The following is a 24,800-nucleotide window of genomic DNA, read 5'->3' as shown; positions in this document are numbered from 1 at the left end:
CCTTCCTACCTTCTCAGCTTTCAATGGAAAGTTCTCTGGTCAGAGAAAGCTGGAAACTGCCTTTCCAGCAAAAGATGACCCAATTACTCACTCTTTTATGGGCACATTGAGGGTGAGAAGACTGCAGACACATCCTGAGAAAAATGGTGGGACTGGGAATCTAAACCTGTTCCTCTCGAGGTCACCAGGGCACCTCCTGGAGCCTTCCTTCAAAGAGGAACAAAAAAAAGTGTTGTTTTCTGCAGTTTCACTCCCCATGATGCCTCCCTTACAGCTTTAACACCCTTCCAAGATGTTTTGCACAGAGTGATTATTGCAGTGGGGAATAAGTTATAGCTGCTTGCAGTTTGTAGCACCAGGAATGGTGTGAAGTAAGAAATGTTTGAAGCATTTTAGAAACTTCCTTCCTCTTTGTAGGCTCAGTGTCCATTTGGCTTTGACCTGAGAGCTATGGGTCAATCTGGCTTATGAAAGAGCACTTCTCAGGATTCAGAGGTACTCTCAGATACCCCAATGGTCAGGCTGAAGGCACACAGGTAGTGGCAGAACAGATAACTGATTTCAGAGCTGCAGAAGTAGCTGATTCCCTGTTCCCCTGATAGTCAGTAAATCCTTGGCAGCCTTGACTTGTCTTGAAAAACTCCAAAGACAAAGTGATCTTGTCAGGAGAATCAGATCTTTGGGCTTTCTCTGACCAAATTGACTCCACTAAGCTCTGGGTGTTTGTGTTTAATATAGAATATGGCTGTAAGGTAGTTATTTGGGTTTTGTTAATAGTGAAGGCTCAACTCTCTGAGCGTGGGCTAGACCTCTGGTGTCAGAGTACAAAGCCAATCATTGCCTGTGCTCCCTCTAGTCAGTGGAGAGGTGCAGATGCTGGCAGAGGATATTTCATTCTGTCTTGACACATGTGCCTGAACCCAGCATGCCAAGACTTTTCATCCCTCTCTTTCAGCATGAACTAAAAGAGCCATGACAGCTTCAAGTAGAACAGCAAAATGTGAGGGGTGCTGAATCCTTCAGAATTAGTCCTGCATGGGGCATGTGGTAAGCTGGGGTACTTGCTGGACAGCATGGTGTTCCCCAGGCTGCATTAGGTCATCCATTACTGATTGTTCAGAGATGGGACTGTCATGCTGTGCAGGAAGAAGCCTTAAAATCCATCTGAAAGACACCTGAGGAGATGTAAGCACACTCTAAGGGTAATGACCATGACTGGCTTTTGACAGCTCATCCAGAAGTGGAAAATTGGGTGTACTTTGCAGAAATATGTCCTATAGGGAAGGATTGAGCTTCCCAGCCTGAGCATGTGCCAAAATGGAAGTGAGTCTGTGAGGAAGGCAAGTTCATGTTCAGAGGCAGAGTGATGGATGGATGGATGGCCTACTGCGTGCTGGAAGGGGGAAGGCAGGAGTAGGAGCAGGCATGGGCAGGTGTCTGCCTGGCTTGAAATGCTCAGAAGGTCACTGACTCTGAAGAATCATGTCAGATGAGGACAGCTGGTTAGAACAGGCAAGAAATGAGGCATTTGGGTGGTCTGAGGAGTTGGCTGTGCAAGCACCCACTTCTTGGGAAGTAGGGTGCAGAGGGAGATACTGCCCAGAGGCCTGCTGATAGAGCTGGAGCAAGAATTGGTGCAAATGTGCTTGGCTGATCACTATATGAGAATCAGCAGTTTCAGTCGATGGTGACATTCTGGTGTCCATCCAGACAAAGCTGTAACTGTGGAAGTGGAAGACTGCAAATCAAACTGCACTTGGTGAAAATGGTCAACCCTGAGCACCTTGCTGTTACTTGATGCCTTAATCCATTTAAATGGCTGAGTATAACATTGCATTAGCACTGAATGTGCTAATCAGCTCACAGCTGAAGTGCTCATGGTAAAAGGGGACTTTTTAAAATGCAGATTATGTTTTTATCTATTTATTTCTTTAATATCCAGTTGCAAGACAAGTTGGCCTTTATGAATTTCATAATTTATGAGGTTGCATGCTGGTTTTGGCTACTGTGAGTTTTGAGTCACAGCTACAGGTCAGCTGTAAATCAGCAACAAATAATACAGCTGCACAGCTGTAAATAATACTTTTTTATTTGCTGTTGCAGGAAATCAGGGTTACAGAAAACTTAACTGTAGCCCAGCAAAAAGTATTTACAACAATCATCTCACAAAAGCAACTGTGCAACAGCACCTGCTGGAACACTTTCATTTAGGGCCTAGTTCTCTCTTTTAGAATAATACATGACCGAGACAATCTGCAAGAAGAAAACACTGAAATCTGCTGATCAGTCAGTAACATTTCAAGGGTATATCAAGAAAAAGAATGGATTGAAGCAATTAGCAGTGTTCCTGCTTTCTTCATGTTCCAGGAAAATTAGAAGCTATGCTCCATTTTCACCACTCTTTTTGTTTACTTTATTTCATCCAACAGTTTTATGGCAGCCGACCAAATTCTGGCATTGTTTCCTAGCTGCATCAGAAAGGAGTGATTTGCAATCCACTGTGAATAAATAGAATTTTGTTGGTGACTTTTAAAATAATCACTGTGACCTGCTAATATTTAGCCTAAAAATTTTAAGTAGAAAATAAAAACAATAGAAGTGAATCTTCAAAACTGGTATTAAAAGTGTAATATTGAACTTAAAACGGATGGTCATTAAATGATCAGCCATGATTTTTGTATCTCCTTCCATCAAGGGGGAAGGAGAAGGAAGTTTGTACGAGGTGATGGCTCTTGTTACCTGTGAGCAGACTGCTCTACAACTTCAGTGCAAAATGTTTTGCACCCTGACTACAGCTTCTTTTCCAGAAGCTGGAAAAGTGTTTTTGCCTGTTTTTAACTTGGTTTGGTCTTTTTTTTTTACTTTGTAGGGTTGATTGGTTGGTTGGTTTTAGTATTGAGAAACAATCTGGGGAACCTGGAGCTTTTCCACTATAGGAGGCAGGAGTCAGCCATTATAATACTGCAGCAGTTAAAGCAGTAAGATTCAAACAATTTTGGCCAGGCTGTTACAGCTCTATGGGGAACTTATGCAATGTCTACATTTTGTTTTCCTTCTATCTTCTTCCAGTTTCTCAAATTTCACCAGCCCTAGTGCTTCTCAGGTGGTGGACGAAGACTTATGTTTAAAAGAATTTAAAAAAGATTGATGTTCCAGACTCTTATCATGGACCACGACTCTCATTCCCCCTTACTGTGGAAGATGCCAATGCTCTCCTTCATGCTTTCAGGAATGAACAGGTAATTTGCAACTAGCTTGTTTTCTTTTCTTAACTTATTTTACATCTGTAAAGTTGTAGGTCCATAATCCAATGTAAGGCTAAACTCGTGCCCAAAGAGATATTTCACCTTTCTTTTACATCTCATTACTTTTTACTGCTATCCCATTATGATCATAAATGTGCATGGTAAGCTGCCTTGGGAAGTTGATCTGCTAACACAATAAAATCAAAAGCAGACAGTTCTTATACAGAAAAGTACCCACATTTGATTCACTACTTTGCTGCATGACCACCAGGTCTGACACTGGGGAGGAGGCAGGGATGAGTGAAATGAAATGGGAACCCTTAGCTGCTGCAAGGCAGGGGTTCTCAGTGAGAGTGCAGGACTGGGGAAGGTATGCTAAGCTAAAATAGAAACTAATTTCATCTTTTTATGGGTTAAAAGTGTTCATTGTTTGGTTCTCTGCTTTTGTCCCTCACCTCTTTCTTTTAGAGGAATTGAGGTGTAAGGGTCAATCACCTCATTGCAGGCTGCAAGACTCTGCCATAACAGTGGAGTGACTGTAAAGCATTGCTAATGTAGCAGAACAGAGTGATAGCACAAATCTCTGCAGGTTGGACTGCAGCTTCCAAGGCAGAGAGGAGGCTGTTTCTCATTCTCTGTATTCCTGAGCAAGTCCTTTTGTTGCCCACAAGATGAGGGTGGAGCAGGGAGGCATTAAATGGCACGGCTTTGTTTGGACTTGTAATCATTTCTGCTTAACAATATGCTCTGTAAAAGGGGCAAGGGTGTATCATGCTTTTTAATTTACTAAATAAGAATATTTTTCTCCAGTAATTTTCTGTGGAGGCTGATTTTCAAAAAGTACCAAATATAAAGCACGTGATAAATGAGCCAACCCAGACTTCACCTTACTGTCCACTCTCCCTTCTCTTACTATGGCTGGCATTTTATTAAGGAAACAGTCATAGGTAATTGGCCTTTTATTTGCTTAAAAACATGAATCTTGAAAAGTCATTCTGTAGCTCATCTATCCCCTACCAAAATTCCTCAGATCTCTGTTGGAATTAAAACTTTAAAAATCACCAGCTGACAAAAGTTCATAAAAAACATGAGAGAAGACCAGAAGCTTCAACGTTGCATTGTTATAACTTCTTCACTGAACAGGAAGATAACTCTTACTAAGGCAGGCCTTACTGGAGTTTTCTTGTCATTGTTTTTGCAATTCGCTGAAATATCATTTATGGCCTTTGGGGATTTTTTTGTTGGCTTGTGTTTTGGAGTTTGTGAGATTTTGTTTGTTTGTTTACTCACACCTAGAATGACATACTTTTTATTTTTTCCCCAGTTACTTTAAACAGATGGCCTTATGCAATGATTCTGAGTGCTCTCTAAGTCTTATCTCTCCTGAAAAACAGGAAGAGTAGAAAGAGTACAGTATAAATAAAGTGGGAAAATCTGTAAAACAAGTTCACTAAGGGCTCCATGTCCATTCACTAGGAAGCAAATGCAAAGCTATGAACACTCTGAATTCCTAGCTGTAGGCCATAAATCCTGTACTCATGTCTGGAGATCTGCACTATAAATAACCTTGGCAGTGCATGTCTGATATTAATAAAAGAGCCAGACCTATTGCTAATTCAAAGAACTTTTCCTTTTCTACCTGCTTTTTCTTTCACAGCTGCTTCATGCCCGCTATGTACTGCAGCTGCTAAGTGAAACTAGGAGGGTTCTCAAGGAGATGCCAAATATCACTCATCTTTCAACTTCCTATTCCAAGGAGATAACTGTCTGTGGTAAGGTGCCAAAGAAGATACCTGTTTTGGGCTATGGGTTGATATTCTAAGTGATTAGGGAATGATACTGACATTTTCAAGTTTTGCCATTAGAAGAAAATTCTCAATGCCCTTTAAAAAGTTGTTTATTTTATTTTCCCCCACAAATACATAAATTGGAGCAAACAAACAAACAAACAAAAAGTTCCTGAGTCATAGTAAGTATATTTTAAGAGATTCCCTCACCTCCTCTTTCCTGTTCTTGTTTAACATTTCTGAATGAATTAGTATTAATTCAGCTAACACTGCAGTGCAGCTTAAATACTCCCTGCACTTCCTCTAAAATGCCACCAAGTATTTTGATCACTGGCTGTAAGTCTCACCTCTTTCTCCTCTCACTGAGTAAAAGACCTTACTCAGTAATGATTTTAATGATTTTAATCATAATTTAGTCTGTAATTATTTTAATGAGGGTTTAATACGGGTGGCAAAAAAAAGACCTTTCATTGACAGCATGACTATCTAGAATAAATTGAAATGATAATAACCCCTCATTTCTAAGGAGACCCAGGAGGATGGATTAGTCTTTATACAACCAACAAATTGGTTGCACAGAATAATGTGTCATACAGTAAAGAACTAAGAGCTCTTTGCCCATCTATTTTGTTACACTTTTGTAAATTATGGATAACAGGATGCAGTATCCTGACTTCACACAAAATGCAGTAGCTGAAAAACAGAACAATAATGGTGACATAACTCTTGATATCTATCAGAGTGTGCTCTGTGAAATAAATAATGTTTTTTAAGATGTGGTTATAGACCTACTTTGATTGCCAGGAAAGGGTTTGTTTAAATGAGTTTTTGTATAAACAATAATTTATTAACCAAGCCAACAAGACCCCCTTCCAAATCAAGGAAACACAGATTCATGCTTGTTCACAACACAACGTGTTCTTGTTAAATAAACATTCCTCTTCATGTTTGTATTGCATTTGCACTATGTAAGCAGCATTAAAAGGGATCCCTCTCCTGTACTGAAACTAAAAGTTTTTGTCACCAGAAAGAGCCTATGCAGAAGAGAGATAACTCATTTTTAAGCATAATTGATTCAAAATGTTAATTTCCTTAAGGTATCACTCTCAATTTCTTATAATTTCAAATTAATAATGCAGATTAAATATATACCTGAAATGTTTGCATCTATGTATGTACTAAATATCTATCATATCTTGAAAGATCCCTTAGAACAAATTCAGCAGGCTCATAATTAATCAAAAGTTGGACAGAAAAACATATACACATAAAAATGTCACTTCTCTTTTCCTAATCATTGGTGGTAAAAGCCAGTTATCACAAGATAGGTTTTAAAACTGTTTTGCAACTTTGTGGTGGTGATTCTCAGACATGAGAAGGCTGGCTCTGTGAGTTTGATATGCAGTCAGATGCACAGAGATCTGTGCTGCAGTGATGCTTTGTGTTGGGGTGAAATCCCCCTGCCTGTTCCAAACAAACATCTCAAAAAGGACCCAGTCTGTCTTTCCTGTGGCCTTAGCATTGAGGCACAGAGGCACGGACAGATCTTGACACTCTCCATCGTTTCCTGCTGGTAGTAATCAAACCCCATCACTGAAACGCATTCAGTTGTGCAGTATAAAAAGGACTACTTTGGTAAATTTAAACCCATTAATATGTAGAAGTCTACTATATTTCAAAATGTCTTTTAGTGGCATTTTTTTGTTTATATATAAGGAAAACATGGGGGGAAATTTATTAGGTCCAACTAATTCCAGTTTTATAATTCAGATTCTTCCTCTGTGAGAAAATTAAAAAAAAAAAAAATTGTTTCCTGTAGGAGATTTGCATGGAAACCTGGATGATCTTTTGCTGATATTCTATAAGGTAAGTAGGTACTCTGAGATGTAGCTTTTTCACTTTATGACTTGTTATTATTTATGTGTGACAGACTTATCACCTTTAAAACTGCTCATGTGGTGTGCATACATCACACAGACAAATCCTGAAACAATTTGGTGTCTTTGTCAGAGCTTTTCCTTCTTCATATCCTCCTACTCACTCTGAAGTAGATCAAGGAGATGATTATTTTCCTGAATGCTGAACTGCAGCATGAGCCAAAATTTAAGAGGGCTCCTTGCAAAGTCTCCAAAGTTCTGCCACTGTTTTAAATTCCATATTTACTGAAGTCTGCTAAAATCAGGAGCTAACTGAGTTCCAGATGTAACAGTACACCATAGATAATTTTGACACTGAAGAAAAAATGCAGAAGGATTCATTTAGGCCTTCCACTGATACCTGCAGGTTAATTGGTTTGCTTTTGGGTTGGTTTGGGGTTTCTTGTTGTTTGGTTGGGTTTTTTTTTTTTTGTTTGGTTTGTTTTTTTGGGTTTGTTGGATTTTTTGTTGTTGTTGTTTTTTGGGAGAGGTTGTTTTTGTTTTCTTATTTTTAGCAAGAAACAGGAAAGAGTGATATTTAAAAGCTTTTTAAGCCTTGGAAGCTGTCACATGGTCTGCACAAAATAGAAGTACTTGGGGCTGCCTTTATATATCCTTTTTTATCATGCTAAAGACATAGCTCTGTTTTACTGATGTGTAGAACAAATTAAGCTCCAGGCTAACTTTTCTACAATTGTATGTTTAGCTGAAGATGCAGGAAATGTTGTGTATTTAGTTTCACATTTATCTTCAGGATGAATCACCACCTGTGATTGAGTAGGTACTCTTTGATTTGAGCTTTCTGGGGGGTGGGGGAGTGAGAAACAGGTTTGTGTCAGATCCTGCACTGAATGGAGACTGAAGTGAGATAAACCAGGTGTTTAAATGAATGTAGTTCTCCCCTGCTTCCAGCTTTGTTACACTTAGTCTGACACTTGTTGAATGTAAATGCGGTTGTTTTGCCCAAGTGCACACTTGAAGTCTGTTGAAGTATTGTTAAAGTATAATCAGACTTTTTATAGAGCCCTGCTTTTCTTACTAATCAACCATCCTTAGCTGGTCCTTGGCTTGCAGTTTTTTAGTCGTTTAGCCCTCTTTTCAAAACTGGAATAGGAGTATGATACATATTGGTTTCAAACAAAGAACCTGGAATGGGAAATACGACTATTTTGGAGATAAATGCTCAGATACAATTATATTTACAACAGCAATCACTCAGCATTTTATTTTTTGGAGTAAATAGATGCTGATTCTTTCCCCGCCTCTAATGGATGCTATAAAGAGAAAAAAAAGAAGCAACTCTCATCCTGACTTCTGTAAATTCAGAGCCAAAACTCCCACTGATTTCAGATTAGAGATAACACCCAGTTGTTTTCTGTTAAACTTCTAGGGGAGTCCCTTCCATCAAACCAAATAATATTGGCAAATGTTTTATCATTTCAAAGTAGTTGAGAATATAGAGAACATATGTTAGAGCTGATTAGTGATTTAGAAGCAAATTAAATGACACTATTTTATGTCCCCTCTAAGGAGTTTGCTTAGATGAGCAGCAAACCCAGCTGGTTCTGGGATCCATTATTTTTCTCCTTCCAAACTCTGTTTCAGTTGGAAGGGATTTCATTCTCCGAGTTGGTACAAACTACCTTAAATAAGAGGGTGCAATCCTAAACAATGCCACGGGAGTGATCTCGGTCTGCACAAGCTCTGCTGTGCAGAGCTGAAATGGATTCTGGAGGTTTGCATGCAAACCAGGCTTGTCACTTCCACCAACCACCCCCAGCAAACACACAGAGATGTTAATCCACAGCATATTGATACAATGCTGCAGATGGTGTATAATCTTTACACCTGGTTTGGCTGAAGCTAAGACACATACCTTTTTTCCCTCAATAACCAGTTTGTGAGGTTCATTCACTCCCTGCATTAATCTTCATTAAATTACAGCATTTCCTGGTATTCCTTGAAACACTTGAATTTTAAATTATATATTGCAAAGTTAGATTGTTAAAGGGATGCTATAGATAGAAATAGCCTGAAGCAGTAGAAAATGCCAACAACAGACGGAAGTTAATTAATCACTAACCCAGGAGATACAGTAATGATGCCCAGCAGCAAGTTGCTAATCATTAGAGGGTCTTGTTTGTCTCTCTGACATGTCACAGGCTGCAACAGCCTTTAATTTAGTTTTGCTCTCATTGTTGGTTGAAACCACAGAAAAGCAGAGTGCATATGTGTGGAACAAAACTAAAATGTCACATTGAAGTTGGAAGTCCAAACCAAATTTGTTTAAAACTCAAATTGTGCGAAAGCTTTTCCAAAAGAAGGGTGATAGGTCTGGAGAATGTCCCAGTAAATGTGTCTTTCCATGAGGACTGCAGTTAGAGTAGTTGTGTGTATACTCACAATCTGCTGGTGAATTCACATGCAAGTTTTAAGGCAAAGCTTTTATTTATTTATCCACCTTTACAAAAACTACTGCTGAGTTTCTGCTGCCTGTTCCACTCCTGAAATCCATCCTCTCCTTTTTAAAATCACTTCAACCCATTAGAAGTCTCATACATTGCCACTCCTGTGAGCACAGAGCTAGCACAGGCCCCTTCTACATTAACTTGGAAAGGGCTCAGGACAGGCTGTAGCAAAATCCAAGGAAACTGAATTTGCAGCAGCCAGTATAGAGAGACCAGGGTTCACTACTGCATCCTAACATAAAAGGACACTGATCGGGACAAAAAAAGATAGTCTCATAAGGTTTCAAATTACACATTTCATTGAGTCCCTGACCACATCATGCATCCTGCAATAAACCCACTAAGGCAGAATACCAGTAATGCCTTAGGAACACAAGAAAGGCTTAACACTGATACCGTAGATATATTCAAAAAGTGGGATGTCTTGCAATGCTGCCAAACCTTTTAAGAGTGGCTTCTACAGTTATAATGTAATTTTGTAGATGTTCTATTGATATTTCTTGTGCATATCAATTGAGAAAACAGAGGTTTCCGTTTTCCGGTAAGTCATAGTTGAAATACTGATACTCCTGACTGGAAATGATGAAGCTACATATGTAGATGGTGCTATATTTTCTGTAAGCTGATGGCACCCATTGATGTGTGGCAATTAATCTAATAAAACATACCATCAGTTCAAAATACTTGTTTTTACTAAGTCACCATTTATAACAAAGCATTTTTTGTATCTTCAGAAAGAAAGTAAGGTAAAAAATACCTGTATATACAACCTCTCAGGTTTGTGAGCTTTCAAGTATATCTTGGCTCTCATGAGTAAAGTTCAAGTAGTACTTTCAAGATTAAAGCAGCTGAAATCAAATACTTCAAAGTTCTGTCTTAAGATTTTATTTCCTCTGGACCATAGTCCTTCTCAGGAGTTTTGGAAGCATACACTGCAAACTATGTAAATATACAAAATCCATTGAAACTTGCATGGTAATTTTTCATGTATTTCTTATCTTCCATTCAAACTGAATTACTGCCTTCTGTTTGCAAGTGCATAATCTCCTGGCAACAGTTGCATTAACAAAAATGTATATTTTACTACAAAACTGATGTTCCTTTTGGTGCCTTTCAATTTAATTTAATAGGTAGAGGAAAGGATTAGAGATGGCATTGTAAGAACAGCCAGAGAGGTCCTCTCTTCTCTAATGGCTCAGATTGTCTAAATGAAGGTTTTTATTCTAAGCAGTGGAAATAAAGAAATGCTGCATTTTAGATCTCTGTATTATGCAGGGGTTTTTTTCAGAATTTCTAGCAATGGGATCTCATTTAAATGCATTTTCCTTTATTACAGTAGGACAGCAGCCTCTCTAAATGCCCCTTTTTTTTTTCTTTCTGCAGAATGGTCTGCCTTCAGAACAAAACCGCTATGTCTTTAATGGTGATTTTGTTGACAGAGGGAAAAATTCTATGGAAATACTTATAATCCTATTTGCATTTCTTCTAATCTATCCCAATGATTTACACTTGAATAGAGGAAACCATGAAGACTACATCATGAACCTGAGGTAGATTTTGGGGGCGGGGGCAGGTGTTATCTGGCCTATCTCTAGAAATATTTGAGCTTTTGAATGCTACTTTAGCCACTGTGACACCCTATAACAGAAATAATGTTTTATTAAGTAGTCAAATGTAGCTTTGCCTTTTCAGCATGTGTGTGGGGAAGGAACATCCTCACTACACACAAACATTTGAATGGGAATCATGTCTTGTCTTTGATCTAATCATAATTCATTGAAGTCAGAGGGCTTAGTGCAGCTTCCAGAATATCAAAATTGGGGAAGGAAGGATGAAGGATGATATTTTAGTTGAAGCACATATTTAGCAAAATCTGATATTTTAGTTAACTTTGAACTAAGATTTCACTTCTCTAACAAGGGGCAGGTAATATCCTACCTTCTACTCAGAGGAGCTTCATTAGTTGGAGGTGTCACTGCAGGAAAGCTGACACCCTGTTTTCTAACACAGATGATGCACTCAGCTGTGCAGTGCAGCCAATGGAATGAGCACAGGCAGTGCCTCTGGGTGTAGTCAAAATGTGATTTGGAAACAAAAAGCATCTCAGAGATGTGAGAACTCCTCAGTTCTACTCCCTACAATTCTAAGCCCCTCCAGAAAGTTTCTGGGTGACTGACTGGTAGATAACCTGCTGTACCCTTTGGATCATTTGATGTGTGCACACAGGATGTATTGCTGTTTTAACCCAGGCCTCTGTGTTAGCACCTGGGTTAGAGGCCCATGGGCAAGTCCTACTAATGATCCACAAAAGAGAATCAGTTTCACATGATAGTTTCTTTTTCAGCACTTAATTGAAAACACTCCAAAAAACAACAAACATAAACCAAGATCAGTTACTCAATCTACAAGGTAGAAAAATTCCTCTCCAAAATAGCAGAAAATATTTACTATGTCTATGATGATATGGTGTGCACAGATGTATTCCTGTCTATCACTCTTTGCTGTGCATTTTGATTAGCAGTGCTGCACATTGGTAAATTTGAAAGCTGAGTGTTGTGAAAATGCCCCTTGATGAAGGATATCTTGGTGTTAAAAGAAGGAGGTATCAAAATCCTTGTCCCTTGTGGGGGGAAAGACATTTACAGTTGAATGAAGTTCTGAGCAATCTGATCTAGTGGAAGTTGTCCCTGCCAATGCAGGGGGTTGGAATAAGATGATCTTTAAGGCCCCTTCCAACTCAAACTATTTATGATATATGCCATACCTATATCATATTCTCTTATATGATTCTATAATGATATTATATTTAAGACAAAAATTCCCTGAAGGTTTTGTGGGAATTTTTGGCCACCATCAGGTTACTTTGGAATTTCTCTCTGGTATGTAAAAGGTAGAACTGGCAGAAAGGCCTCTCAGTAATTATGGGGCTGGATTCTGTTCCCAGCCTCTCTTATGTACAAGAAACCAGTTTAACTCAATTCTCAAGACAGAGTGGAGGAAAGGACATTTCAACTGAGGTGAGATGGAATGGCAGGTGAAAAAGGGGGCTAGAAAACTCCAGGAAAACACCATAGCACAGGAAACCATGCAGAAGGGGCATACTGAAAACTAATTCATGATGCTGTCCTATTTTCAGATATGGCTTCACAAAAGAAGTTTCGAAGAAGTACAAGGTAAGATTCTTCCTCCTTCCCCTATATTTTTTTGTAGTCTTGCACATGGAAAATAAAACCTGTGTAAACAAGAAAACTTCAAACCAATTTATTTAGATGTAGCAGAGAATTACTTTAGTGATGTAGGTGAAATTATTTTGGCCTATCAGTGGAATATCTGACAAAACTATTTTAAGTGCTAGTCTCTCCCAGAGATATATGGGATGAAATAAGTAACATCCATAAGACCAATTAAGTACACAAAAAGCGATGAACATGAAAGAAACAGAGACAATCAAATGGCCCTAAAGTAAATGTCAGAACATGTTTGTCAGGGTTGCAGTTCAGGATAGCATCTGAACAAAATTGTTCATATAAATGTTGCAGACACTTCAGCAAAATCTTGAACCTAGAAGCTCTGTCAGAAATAGGATCTAATGTAAGAGTATATTTTACAGGACCACTGGAAACAGATTTTGTGTCTTCTGCGAGATGTTTTTAGCTGGCTTCCCCTTGCCACTATAATTGATAGCAAAGTCCTTATCCTACATGGGGGATTTCAGACACTACAGATCTGGATTTCCTGAATGCACTTGAGAGAAATAAGGTAAGAGTACATATTCATGTGAGGGTAATTTTGTTTTCTTTTAAAAATTTTGCAGTACAAATTCTCAGATCAGGTCGTTTGCATTTGAAAAGGAAATGGCAGCAGTATAAGGCATATAAGAAAAATAATAGCCCAATTTTTCTTCAAAATCAGGGCTTAGGAAGGAAGGTTATACTAGGTGTTGAGAGCCAATTGTCTGGCTCTCTGGATAACATGGGTCTTTTGACCTTAAATAGCTAAAGGCTTTAGATGCCTCCTCCTGCAGTGATAACACATTAGCCAGAAAGTATGGAAACTACTTGATTCTTGGGCATTTCCTTTAAATATTTTAGAAATTAATCTAGCCACATATTTCCAGCACTGCTTTTTTCCTGGGGCTTTGCTTCTGCCATCTGTTGTGTGGGGGAAGTTCTCCACCTGTGAGGCGCTCCCTTCGCAGCAGCTGAGCGTTGTTCATGTGGGAGAGCTTTTCCAGAAAGATCAAAATTCTAGAACTGGCCTTGATAAAACAGAATCTACTGCTTTTCAGTAGAAGACAGAAATGTTAATGTTTTTTTTCTGAAATGATGAGCAAACACAGATCTTTCAAATCAGTGGAAAATGGTGTGGGATTTGGTCTCACTTTGGACAACTAAATCAAGGTGTCTGCTTGTGATCAGGTGCTGAGCCTCCTTATAGTCAATGGAGATCCAGGAGATCTGGTGGAGATCATTACTTAGGCACACATCTCCAGTGCTGTTCAAGAAAGTGCCCCATTGGCTAGGGATGTCCCCTCTGGCCTTTGCATGCCTTTGAAGAAAGTCTTCTTTTTATGTCCCCTCCACCAGTCCCCTTTAAGCTAGATTTGTGTCTGTCCCCCTCACACTAATTCACAGACATAGTGGAGCATCTCAGATGGCATAGGAGACCAATGTTTGAGCAACTTCATGTACCCTATCATCAATGTCTGTGGAATCTAGAGCTATTTTTGTCACCCTCATATTTTCTAAACAGAAATAAATGCTTTGCAGGTCAGTCAGTTGTGTATCTTTTTTAAAGAGATGAAAAAGGGCATGAATTGGAGTCTAGGCTCTGTTGGCTGCACCACTGCACTAGAACTGGGTGCCTAACTTACAGATAGAGGTGGGAGGTGTCCTAACCATGAGCTGAATTCTGCCCATGGTTTCACCAAGACTCAGCTCTGCATGTTTCTGATGCAGTATCTGTGAAATGCATAACTAACAGGTCAAGTTGCTGCCACAGGAGAGTGTGGCTAATGAGACATGTGTGGGCCACAACCCAGGGCAGTGTCACTCAAGGCCAAGTGATATATTTTAATTGGTACAGCTGGCAGCTGACAGGTTTCAAGTACTGGTCAGTGCACTGGCAAATAACCCCATGTTGTGCATTTTATTCTGAATTAGTCCTTTGTTAAAGAGTAAATCTGGGCGTCTGTGGACTGCGTATGTTCTATTGGTGGGTTTTTTTATTTGGTTTGGGTTTTTTTGGTTGGTTGGTTTGGTGTAGGGTTTATTTTAGCTTTGTTCTGGAAATAAGCTAGTATGAGAGAATTTCAAATGAGAAGACATTCCCTGTAGAAGAATCCATATTAATGGTCATTCATGGAACTATAGTGCACCACTCCAAAAAAGCAAATGCCCATGCATGTTTGAGGAGTTTGATTTAGCAGTATAAGGCCTGATGTAATATTTAATCAGTTTCATAATTGTCTTCATGGTACTCTGTTTAATTTAGCCAAATTAATCTAACAGCATCGTCCTATGTGAGAGCAAAAGTGAATGGAGTTTTACCTTCAGTACAATATGAATGTGTATTTTGTTTCCAGTGAAGCTGGGCATTGAAGTGTCTTCCCTGAGCCCAGGCCCCCTTCCTGTATAGTGAGACCTTAAGATTGACTGTGTTTGGAACAAGTGTGTGTGTCTGGATAAGAATATGAAAGCAGCTCTGAAGAGCCTGGTTATTGATAGCTATAAAGCAAAATTTCTGCCACATACTTGCAGCTTCTCCTAAACCTGTGAATTGAGGACATTATGAGACTAAACATTAGTTGAACTCTCAAGGAGTTTTCCTGAGTACAGGAAACATGAGCTGATGTGCCTTTCAGCCAACATCTCTGTACCATCTTTTGTCGGGGTGATGGTAACTTTTTTTTTTTTTTTTTTTTTTTTAGTTGAAATCTTTGATGCGGCCACCAAAGTCAGTGAGAGATAGACAGGACCAAACAAAGAAGAGAATTCCCACGACCAAACCCAGTAAACACATTCCCAACCAGCATGTTGCAGGGAAGGCACAACACAACTCTTCATCGGGCTTCACTGAGCCTTCAGGCTCAAATTTGCCTCCAGACCCCGCCCTGAAGGAATGGAAACAAGTAGGTGAAACCAAAGACACGCTGATAGTAAACCCCTCCCGCACAAACTCAGCAGGTGTTCTGTTCAGGCAGTGTATTTATGAGTCTGAGGGAACTGTCTCTTCATAGGAAAACAGCCATTCTAAGGAGTATATTGGATACCTATTAGGTTTTTTTTGGATGCTTTTTGTAGACCAGGTAGTAAAGGCTTGGAATTTTATACCTTACAAATAAAATTCACCTGGTATTTTCTTTTCTTAGCTGTTAGGAGGAGGAAACTGCCCAGTAGGAGATGGATTTGCCTGCCCTCATGTGGTTGGATCTGTTGGTAGATAAATGGTTGTTGTTTTAAACAGGTCAGACTGCAATTGTTGGTGAGATAAAGCACCTTTTTTTGGATGTGCTTTTGGCAGCTGAATGCTGATATAGCCCAAAAAAGCAACTTAGCTCCTGAGACCTACAGGCAGATTACTCAGAAGTGGGAAGTTTTTGTCCTCTGGCTGTTCATTTCACCTCAAATATCAGAGCCAATATAGAGCTTTTGTTATACTGTAATGTCTTAGCCCAAAAGAATATGCACCTGAAAGGAAGGAAAAACCCCAAGACCTATGTGTTAGCTCAGATGTGTTTTCTCCCAGTACTGTGGGGCTTCTGCTGTGGCCAGGACTTGAGACAGCCATAGCCTGTCAGTCTTCCCCTACTGTCAATCCTCACTTGCTTGAGTTTGCTATTTATAGATCCTTGACATTCTGTGGAGTGATCCAAGAAGCCAAAATGGCTGTACACCAAACAAGTGTCGAGGAGGAGGCTGTTACTTTGGTCCTGATGTCACTGCCAAGCTGTTTGAGAGGTATAATCTGAAGATGCTCATCAGGTCTCATGAATTTAAGCCAGAAGGTTATGAGATCAGTCATGATGGGAAGGTAAGATGCTTCCATGTAAAATAGAATTCTCCTGTGAATTTCACAGGAACATCCACAGTAGATTTGTCTGCAAAATTTATTTTAAAAAAAGAGAGTCACTTTGTTAAACTGGGTTTGGGGGAACTTTGCCCTAGATAGATGTTAAAACAAAATCCTGAGTTCCGAGTTACAAAATTCTTTAGGTCTTTAGAGAGTGGGGACCAATTTATTACTTACATGAAAACAAATGGACATCAACAAAATTGCCCTTAAGAGCTGTGTATAAATACAGGTCAAGAGATGCTCTAAGGCTTTAGAAGCCTTTTTTTACTGATTTCTCTTTTGGCCCTGCTTGGGCCAAAATACAGGCCAACAAGAATCCTGAAAACCAAGTCTCTCTTAGAAAGAAGTTTCTGTTAAGCAGCATGTTGTATCTCACTGCTCTCTGAAGTCTGACAGGTCAAAAATAAAGGCCCAGAACTCTGACTCAAAAGGCAAGAGCAATTTGGTGAATTACATAGTTTTATATGTAGTCACATAATTTTGTAACCTGGAATTTTTTCTCAGATCAGTTCCAGAAATAAGTGTCAAGAAGAGCCGTTCTGGCCAATCCAGTTTCTTTTTTCCTCTGTCAGGTTATCACCATATTCTCTGCCTCTAACTATTATGAAGAGGGCAGTAACCGGGGCGCTTACATCAAGCTGAATCCCGAGCTGATCCCCCGGTTTGTGCAGTACCAGGTCAGCAAGTTCACGCGCAGGCAGAATCTCCGGGAGAGGTAAAGATCTGTGTTGCATGCAGTGAGTGTGGACTAGCCTCACATGTGAGTGTACCTGCCACAAATCTGCAGCTTGACTGAATAATTTAATAGGCATCCATTTTCCTTGGTTCTCACCGGTTTTCTATTTTACAATTTAAAAATTAATACAGTAGACAAAACATGTTCGAAGTGCTTAACTTGGTTTCCTGAGAAACTCCCAAAGGTAATTAGGTGAGGTAAGCAGTTAGAACAGACCATTATCAGGGGCTCATAAATGGCCTGCACCTCTCTGCTTTAAGGCTGCAGTGTTAATCTGGACAAATCCTGTTACGAATTTAGTCTCAAAAGTTTATCATTTTAGATAAACACATTTAGTTTAGAATTATCTGCATAAACTCAATTATCTCATAAACTCAGATTATTCTTATGGAGCATTGTTGGTTTTGGAGGTTCCCCCTGCTCCCTGAATGTCTTGTGTGTTCTAGTATGTTTTGGGTCATCCTACTTTAACATGTAGCATGTTTAGGGTATAGTATGTTTAAGGATGTAAAAATTTTATAATTAGTGTTGAAAAGCATAAAATGCTAGAGGATTTTAATCCTTTAATAATCTGCGGATTTCCTCCTAGGGTAGGTACAATTGAATCATCTGCCTTAAAGTCCTTACGAGAGAAGATTTATGCTCACAAGTCTGAACTCACCAGTGCTTTTGCACAATATGACGTCAATGGCACAGGTACAAGTTCCTCTCTGTCCAGTTGCCACCATGGGGAAAACAGCTTCCACATGTGTGGGAGGCAGAGGGGACAAGCCCCATGGTGATGAGTCTTGCCTTGTCAGTGTCAGGCTGAGGGCAGAAGAGCTGGTTGACCTTGTTCTTCAGGACCACAGAGGAGGATGGGCATTGAGAAGGACTTAGCTCCAAACAACTTGAGGGGAAGTAGGAAAAAGAAAACTGAAAGACACAGGCAAATAAAGAAATTATGTTTGCTGTTGGGTAGAGAGTTTGGGCAAGCAAATCTAGTTTCAGAAGCTCAAAATCATCACCACCTTCATGTAGGAGTGTCTTCAGAATGTGTCAGACAGGGAACTGGGGTCTCGGGTAGAGGGGAGGAATGGGTGTCCTTCTGAATCTAGGAAGTATCTGAAGAAAGTTGCCTGCCTATGCCTCCAGCAGACACACACTCACCCCTCAGCTGAAGAAAAGTCAGTGCTGAGTTAATAGATGAATCTTTTATGTAGAAGCAAGAAGTTGATTTCTGCCACAGATATAACTTTTCCTTGTGATGGCTTCTGACTTGACTGTGTCCTTGCAAGGGCACTCAATAACATGATGTTTCTTTGGCCACTGAACATCTGTTTCACATATTTCTGTCTGGTTTTCAGCCACATGTCACTAACTGCTTCTCAGGTGAAACCTGAAATATTCTTCATGGCATAATCTGGCTTTCTCAAAAGGTGTTAAAACATGCTGAACATCAGAACAGCATGACAAATTTGTGGCTGGAAGGGACCTGTGGAAATGCCTAGTCCAACCCCACTGCTCCTTTGTTATGAGGGCTTTTATCTCAGAGTTTAGAGAAAATCCTTTTGTTTTGTAACTCTTTGTGCTGGTGACTGATGTGTGCTGTGTCATGTACTTTTAACCATGACCTGACCCCTTCTGGCAGGCAGGATTTCTGTCAACGACTGGGCTGCAGCGATGGAGTCTGTCCTACAGCTGGAACTGCCCTGGAGGATGCTGCGGTCTCAGTTAGCACAGATGAACCCAGATGGAGAAGTTGACTTCATGTCATGTTTTTATGATTTGAAAATGGGTCAACCTATAAAAGAGGTAAAGAGGAAAACACCTCCTTGCAGTTCTTGGAGGAACAACTTTTGGTGCAAACTGAAGCACAAGACAGTGGTTTGGCCCAACAAGTAGACATGTACATCTGAACTAGTTGCTGAGCTTCCTTTTATAGTCACTGGAGGAAAATGAGCACTGCTAGGGTACGAATCATCATTCCCTGCTAAGGTAGAAGCTTAAAATAGGTTGGATGAATCACATGCTAGAACTGCTTCTTAACTTTCTGTTGGCTCTTGAGGGCGTTTAGATAACGGAGCTGAGGAGATGTGACAAATCCTGCCCAGAGCACTCAACCCTTACTCTTTGAAATGAGCATTTTAAACAAGCTCCAGAGGCAGTTCAGGCTCCTGTGGGAGGAAGTCATATTTGTTGATGGATTTTAGATGTTTTTAATGGTATCTGAGGTCACTTCTACAGAGCCCAGTTGTTACCAAATGGCTGCACAGTGCTTTGGTACAGAGGTATCACCATAATTTTCCTAAACACCAGGATCCATTCACATCTGTACAGTGAGTGCTTTGTATGAGTGCATGTCTTCCCTAGATTATCCAAGATTATTTCCACAAATAATTACTGAAGGTAGGAGGTGTGCAGGGCTCCCCCTTGCCCTGTCATCTGAAAGTGACAGGTTTTATCTGATTATTCCTCAGGGCAAGACACTGAAGTGTCATTCCAGAGAATTCAAGCCTAAAGATTTTTTTTTGTTAATATTTGACAAGTTAAACTGGGAAAATGGAAATTCGATAATAGATGCTCTGTTGGTTAAATTAACTCAAACCAAGATCTGAATAGCTTCTTGTATGTGATTTCAAAACCAGGCTCAGCCAGCTTTGGCAGAAACACTGTGCAGATACAGAAAGGATCTGGAGATTATCTTTAACATCATTGACAAAGATCACTCAGGTAAGTACAGGTAACTTCACTGTGTCAACTCTAAGGAGCCTATACCAATTACCTTTTCCCCACTGTGTTTCCTCCCTAAGGCTTCTAAACATAGAGGAACCAGAGGTGATGTCATTTCTCCAGTTTGGTGGAAACTATTTTAAGCAGTCAGTCTGCAACCATATAAGGGACAGTTAACAGAGCCTAACAAGAAAAGATTCTCACATACCCCAGCTCCAGTATTGGCTTCACTCTTTTGGGGCTCTTTTCTCCTTTCCAGTCTTACTCTTTACTGCTTTCTCAATTCCACTGTCAAAAAGCATTAAATCATTACCTGAAGTAATAATTTGCATCAATCATGGAAGCAACTAACCCCACCACAGTAGGCAGGTAACTTTATGGCAGTGAAGGAGTATGCTTGTGTGTGTTTATGTAGGAGGGGGAAACAGCACTGCCAAAGCAACCTATTTTCTATCTCCTTTAGGTTTTATTCTCTTGAGGAATTCAGCCAGACATGGAGACTCTTCACTTCTCACCTGGGCATTGATGTACAGGATGATTCCATTGACAAGTTAGTCCTCAGCATAGACTATAACAAAGATGGCCACATTGATTTCAATGAATTTTTAGAGGCCTTTCATGTTGTCCACAGACTTGAGAAAAAGGCAACCTCCTGAAAAGGCAGAACTTCCTGTGGGTTGTCTTGGAAGCTCAGCTTGCTGTCATTAGTCATAAAAGGACTGCTCGATAGGGTCAGTGTGCAAGCTTTTATTTAGCCCTTCCAGGATGATCTGTACCTAATAATGGACAGAGGAGATGAAAACCCACACTTACAGTATTACTGTGTCACTGCCACACTGCCAGGACCTTTCAATTTACCCCCTCCTCTTGGTGGCATCTCCCCCCATCAGTCTAATCCATGAAGATTGCCAAGGTCGTGCCTACAGCTGTGTAGGAAGAGAAGATTTGGTATGTGTCTGTCAGCAGTCCTTAGTGACAGCTGAAAGCATTGATCACCACATGGAACATATCAGACCCACTCTGGTGATGGAACAGGCACAAAGAGGCTGGCTGTGGGGTGTCCATTGCAGGAATAGAAAACAGGGAAGAAGCATCTGGTTAAAACGGGTAGTTCTGTGTTTAATCTTGCTCTTTGCATGATGCAGAGGAATTAAATCATTCCAGATCACTCTCTTCTCCTTCCGAAAGCTTACACAACTTAGGCACAACTTAGAGGAGTGTGGTTGAAAGGTGTTTACACTTGCACTAAATTTCCTCTTGCCTCTAGTTACTTTTCCCCGCATTTGTTGGGATTTGGAGCTATGAAACAACCATAACTGTTTCTGAGATGAAGCCAGGCTCTCCACAATGGTGCTGAGCAATAGGACAAGAGGCAATGGGCAGAAACTGATGCACAGGAAGTTCCATCTGATGATGAGGAAGAACATCTTCACTGTACAGTGACCGAGCACTGGAACAGAATGCCCAGAGAGGGTGTGGAGTCTCCCTCACTGGAGATATTCAAGAGCCATCTGGATGTAGTCCTGGGATATGTGTTATGGGATGACCCCATCTAAGCAAGGAGGTTCGACTAGATGATTCACTGTGGTCTCTTCCAGCATGACCCATTCTGGGATTTGGTGATTCCATGATAACTCGTCACCTAAAGCTAAATTCACAGCATGTTAATGCAACACACGACAGATCACAGAATAAAGCTTTAGCTTTCTGAGCAATGCCTGAGTGGGGTGTCTATGCATTTTATGTTTTGGTACCCTGCCCTGAACACCATAGAACACTGTTCCTGAAGATGAACTGGGTTTCTTGTAAACACATTTTGATACTACTAAGTCTAAATATTCTTGCATATAGTTAAACATAAATTCTTTACCAAGAAAAGAAAACTGACAAATTCTGAAATTGAGGTTTTGGAAGTCAGCAAGATGGAAGACTCTTGCACTCACATTCCTGTCTCCTTTCCCTGACTGCAAGTCAATATTCCCATTCCTGCCAGTACAACCCTGTCAAGTCCCAAGGGGGAGAAGTCAGGAGATCTGGATCTAATTCTCTCGCATCTTCCCCTCTGAAAGCAACATCAAATCAGGAGCTTTTTGGTAAGTATTACCTCATTCAGCCTCAGTAAATCCAATGCACATAAAGTGCTTTTTTAATAGAAGTGTTGAAAGTACAAAAAAAGCACTCTTCCAAGTTTATCATCCCAGAATGTAATAGCAGCCTAAGCTTAATGCACTGCTGTCTCTCTTAAATCTTATTTTCTACTATTAAATACAGAACACTTTTCCAAAAGTATTTTGTAACTTGACAGATGAACGAACAAACATGCACACAATTATTTCTACTGCCTTGGGAGAAAGAAAAGTCTTTAATAGGACAAACAAAATTTACAGTAAAACTTTAATGGCATTGGTAATACATAATGTGTATTTATAGCATGCAGTTATTCTGATCTATGCACTGTGATGATCAGTCCCACCTTATTCCAGTGGAGTGACAAAAAGGCTCCACTTCCACTGGCCAAACACTACTGTGTGATGGGATCTTGCTTCCCCTGCTGGCTTGCATGCAGGGGGTGTGAAGTGACAAGGTGAAACTGGACACTGCAGCACTGGAGTCACCCTTTGCCACCTGCCCCAGTAAAGAGGACAAAGCCAGGCTGTACAACAAGACACAGGAGCTCTGGAGGATGGTTGGCAGTCTCTAGTGTGGATGTCCCCCACTAAGGACACATTCCTGAACCTAGCATGAATGGGACTGGCCTCACGGGATCACCTCCTGAGAGGGGATGCGGACTGAGGTGAGAGGAGCTGAATCATTGAGCCAAAGCAGACAGCAGACAGGGGGACTTACTGTGAAACATCTAAGGCTGGGAATAAATGCCACTTGAGACTGAAACTGGGAGTGGGAAAACGCACTGCTGCTGGTTCTTAAATCTAAACTGTTTGAGCTGAAGCTCTTCTTCTATAACCTCCATCCTCAATCCCTTTTTTAGTCATGATTCTATGCAGAAGCTACTTAATATTCCAGATGTGAGTGGTCCTTTAAGCCTGAATCAGCCTGCAGATGAATGCCAAGTTCTCACTTTACAGCTACAGATGCCACCACTGGTAGCATCTCTCTCCTGCTTTCTGAGAACTCTGCTCCTACCTGCTGACCACTCCAAAAAGTGCCCAAGGTTGCACTTGGACTGACCCAAGCTCCCACTTCACTCAAGGCCCTGGCTACTGCCAGAGGGGTGACACATTCCCACAGTGTCCCATGCTCACATGGGGCAGGCCAGGTGTTTCACTACTCCACAGAAAGGGGCTTCTCCTTTGCAGGGCAGCTAAGGACTGCGTGGCTCACCTGCACCTTCCAGGAACAAGCAGGACTCTTTCCCTTAAAAAGGAGACTACAGTTAGCAGGAGAGAAGCCAGATAAACTTTGTACTCCACCCATTCGGTTTTCACAGTTAACTGTGGGACCAGCAGCTGAGGGACATCAGTGATGCTTTTGATGTGTCTGCAAGTAATGTAAGTTTGCCTTCCACTGATCTTGTGTTTGTACCACCCTGCACCACCAGACACCTAAATTCTTCAAATTACCACATAAATACTTCATAAAACATCATGAATATACCATAACGTAGGTCATACATGAATTTGATATAAAAGACACCAACGACACTCCCATTTAAAAACAGAGAAGTGTTAAGGGGTGCCCAGGCACGTTAAGCCATATATTTCATTGCTTTAGACTTCAATACAGCTTCATGGAAAACTAACATCAGCTTTCTTGTTTCTGAAAACTAATTCACACAGTAGGAAAAAAAAAATTACAACTCTGAGAAAAATGTCATCTTGCATCTCTCTCAATTTAGGATTCAAGAAGAAAAGCAAAATTAACTTCTACTACTTTTTGTATTCTACCACATACAATAAAAAAAACCTCACCTTGCTCTTTTTGTGCTTATGCTTTGCAGTGTCACATCTGCTTAAACTAGAAAAAAGATTTTACTTCCTTTTACTGGGAAACAAGCCAACTGAGCTCTCACAATACATATGAAAAGTTAAAAAACCCAAACCAAATAATAACAAAGGCAAACCCTTACAAAACAGGCACCACACCAATAAAATAACTTCCACACCCAAGTGCTAACTGTACCTGAACTGTCACTTTATACTGGCCCCTGCACAGGCCCATGGTTCCCATGGTGGTTAACACAGTGCTCTGGACTACCAAACTCCTCTGGTCTCTGAAAAAAACATTCACCTCACACTAAGGCCTCCTATACCTACACTCTCTTGAGCCAGTTCCCAGATACCTATAGCAGCAGTGACTGCATAGAGGGACAGCAGGCATGCAGACCTTTGGAGCTCAGACCTCCTGGGACCATGAGGGCTGGCAAATGAGACAGGACATTACTTCTACTGGAAACACAAACCTTACTCTCAAAAGCACCACACACTATTGTTTGAAAAAAAAAAATCGTATACAAAAGGCACGGTTATGTTTTGAAAGAGTGGAGGGAAGGCTCACAGAAACAGCTTATCAGGCTTACCTAGCTCAGAAAGCACTTATTTTTACAGGCCTATCTGCTCTTTTCCCCTCTACCTGGTAGGACAGAATTTCTTTGATCTTTTCTGCTCACACGGCAGCAGTGCTACTGAGAGCCTGTCTGTGGCCATGGCATGCCGAAACTACTGCCACTTTCCTAAGCTGTTAGCCAGATGCTGATATGTGGCCAGTGGCAAAGCAAAGGCACAAGGAAAAGCACAGCCAGTGCTTGGGGCAAGGCAGGGTTTTCCTTTCCAGAGGCTGCCTACCTCTGTTTTCAGTTTCAATGGTCACAGAGTGATTCCCATGCAGGACACACCTACTCCCTG

At 40.5% G+C, this 24,800-nt stretch overlaps 1 protein-coding gene across 1 annotated transcript in view; it reads left to right on the top strand.

The window, feature by feature from the left end:
- The window catches only part of LOC130266336 (serine/threonine-protein phosphatase with EF-hands 1-like), a 30,185-nt gene extending 6,727 nt beyond the window's left edge, over window positions 1-23,458 (top strand). Inside the window, 15 exon segments of the mRNA XM_056515642.1 lie at window positions 739-752; window positions 3,132-3,239; window positions 4,903-5,017; window positions 6,852-6,898; window positions 10,800-10,966; window positions 12,553-12,589; window positions 13,027-13,123; window positions 13,126-13,175; window positions 15,346-15,409; window positions 16,261-16,448; window positions 17,063-17,205; window positions 17,816-17,922; window positions 18,857-19,020; window positions 19,854-19,942; window positions 20,402-23,458. Of these exon segments, the coding sequence (XP_056371617.1) occupies window positions 739-752; window positions 3,132-3,239; window positions 4,903-5,017; window positions 6,852-6,898; window positions 10,800-10,966; window positions 12,553-12,589; window positions 13,027-13,123; window positions 13,126-13,175; window positions 15,346-15,409; window positions 16,261-16,448; window positions 17,063-17,205; window positions 17,816-17,922; window positions 18,857-19,020; window positions 19,854-19,942; window positions 20,402-20,594 (1,583 nt within the window). The 3' untranslated portion in view covers window positions 20,595-23,458.
- Window positions 23,459-24,800: the final 1,342 nt, after the last annotated feature.

The sequence above is a fragment of the Oenanthe melanoleuca genome, unplaced genomic scaffold, assembly GCF_029582105.1.
Source record: "Oenanthe melanoleuca isolate GR-GAL-2019-014 unplaced genomic scaffold, OMel1.0 S019, whole genome shotgun sequence".
Classification (NCBI taxonomy): domain Eukaryota; kingdom Metazoa; phylum Chordata; class Aves; order Passeriformes; family Muscicapidae; genus Oenanthe; species Oenanthe melanoleuca.
Note: the sequence above shows the minus strand (reverse complement) of the source record. Positions and strands in the feature narration are given on the sequence as shown.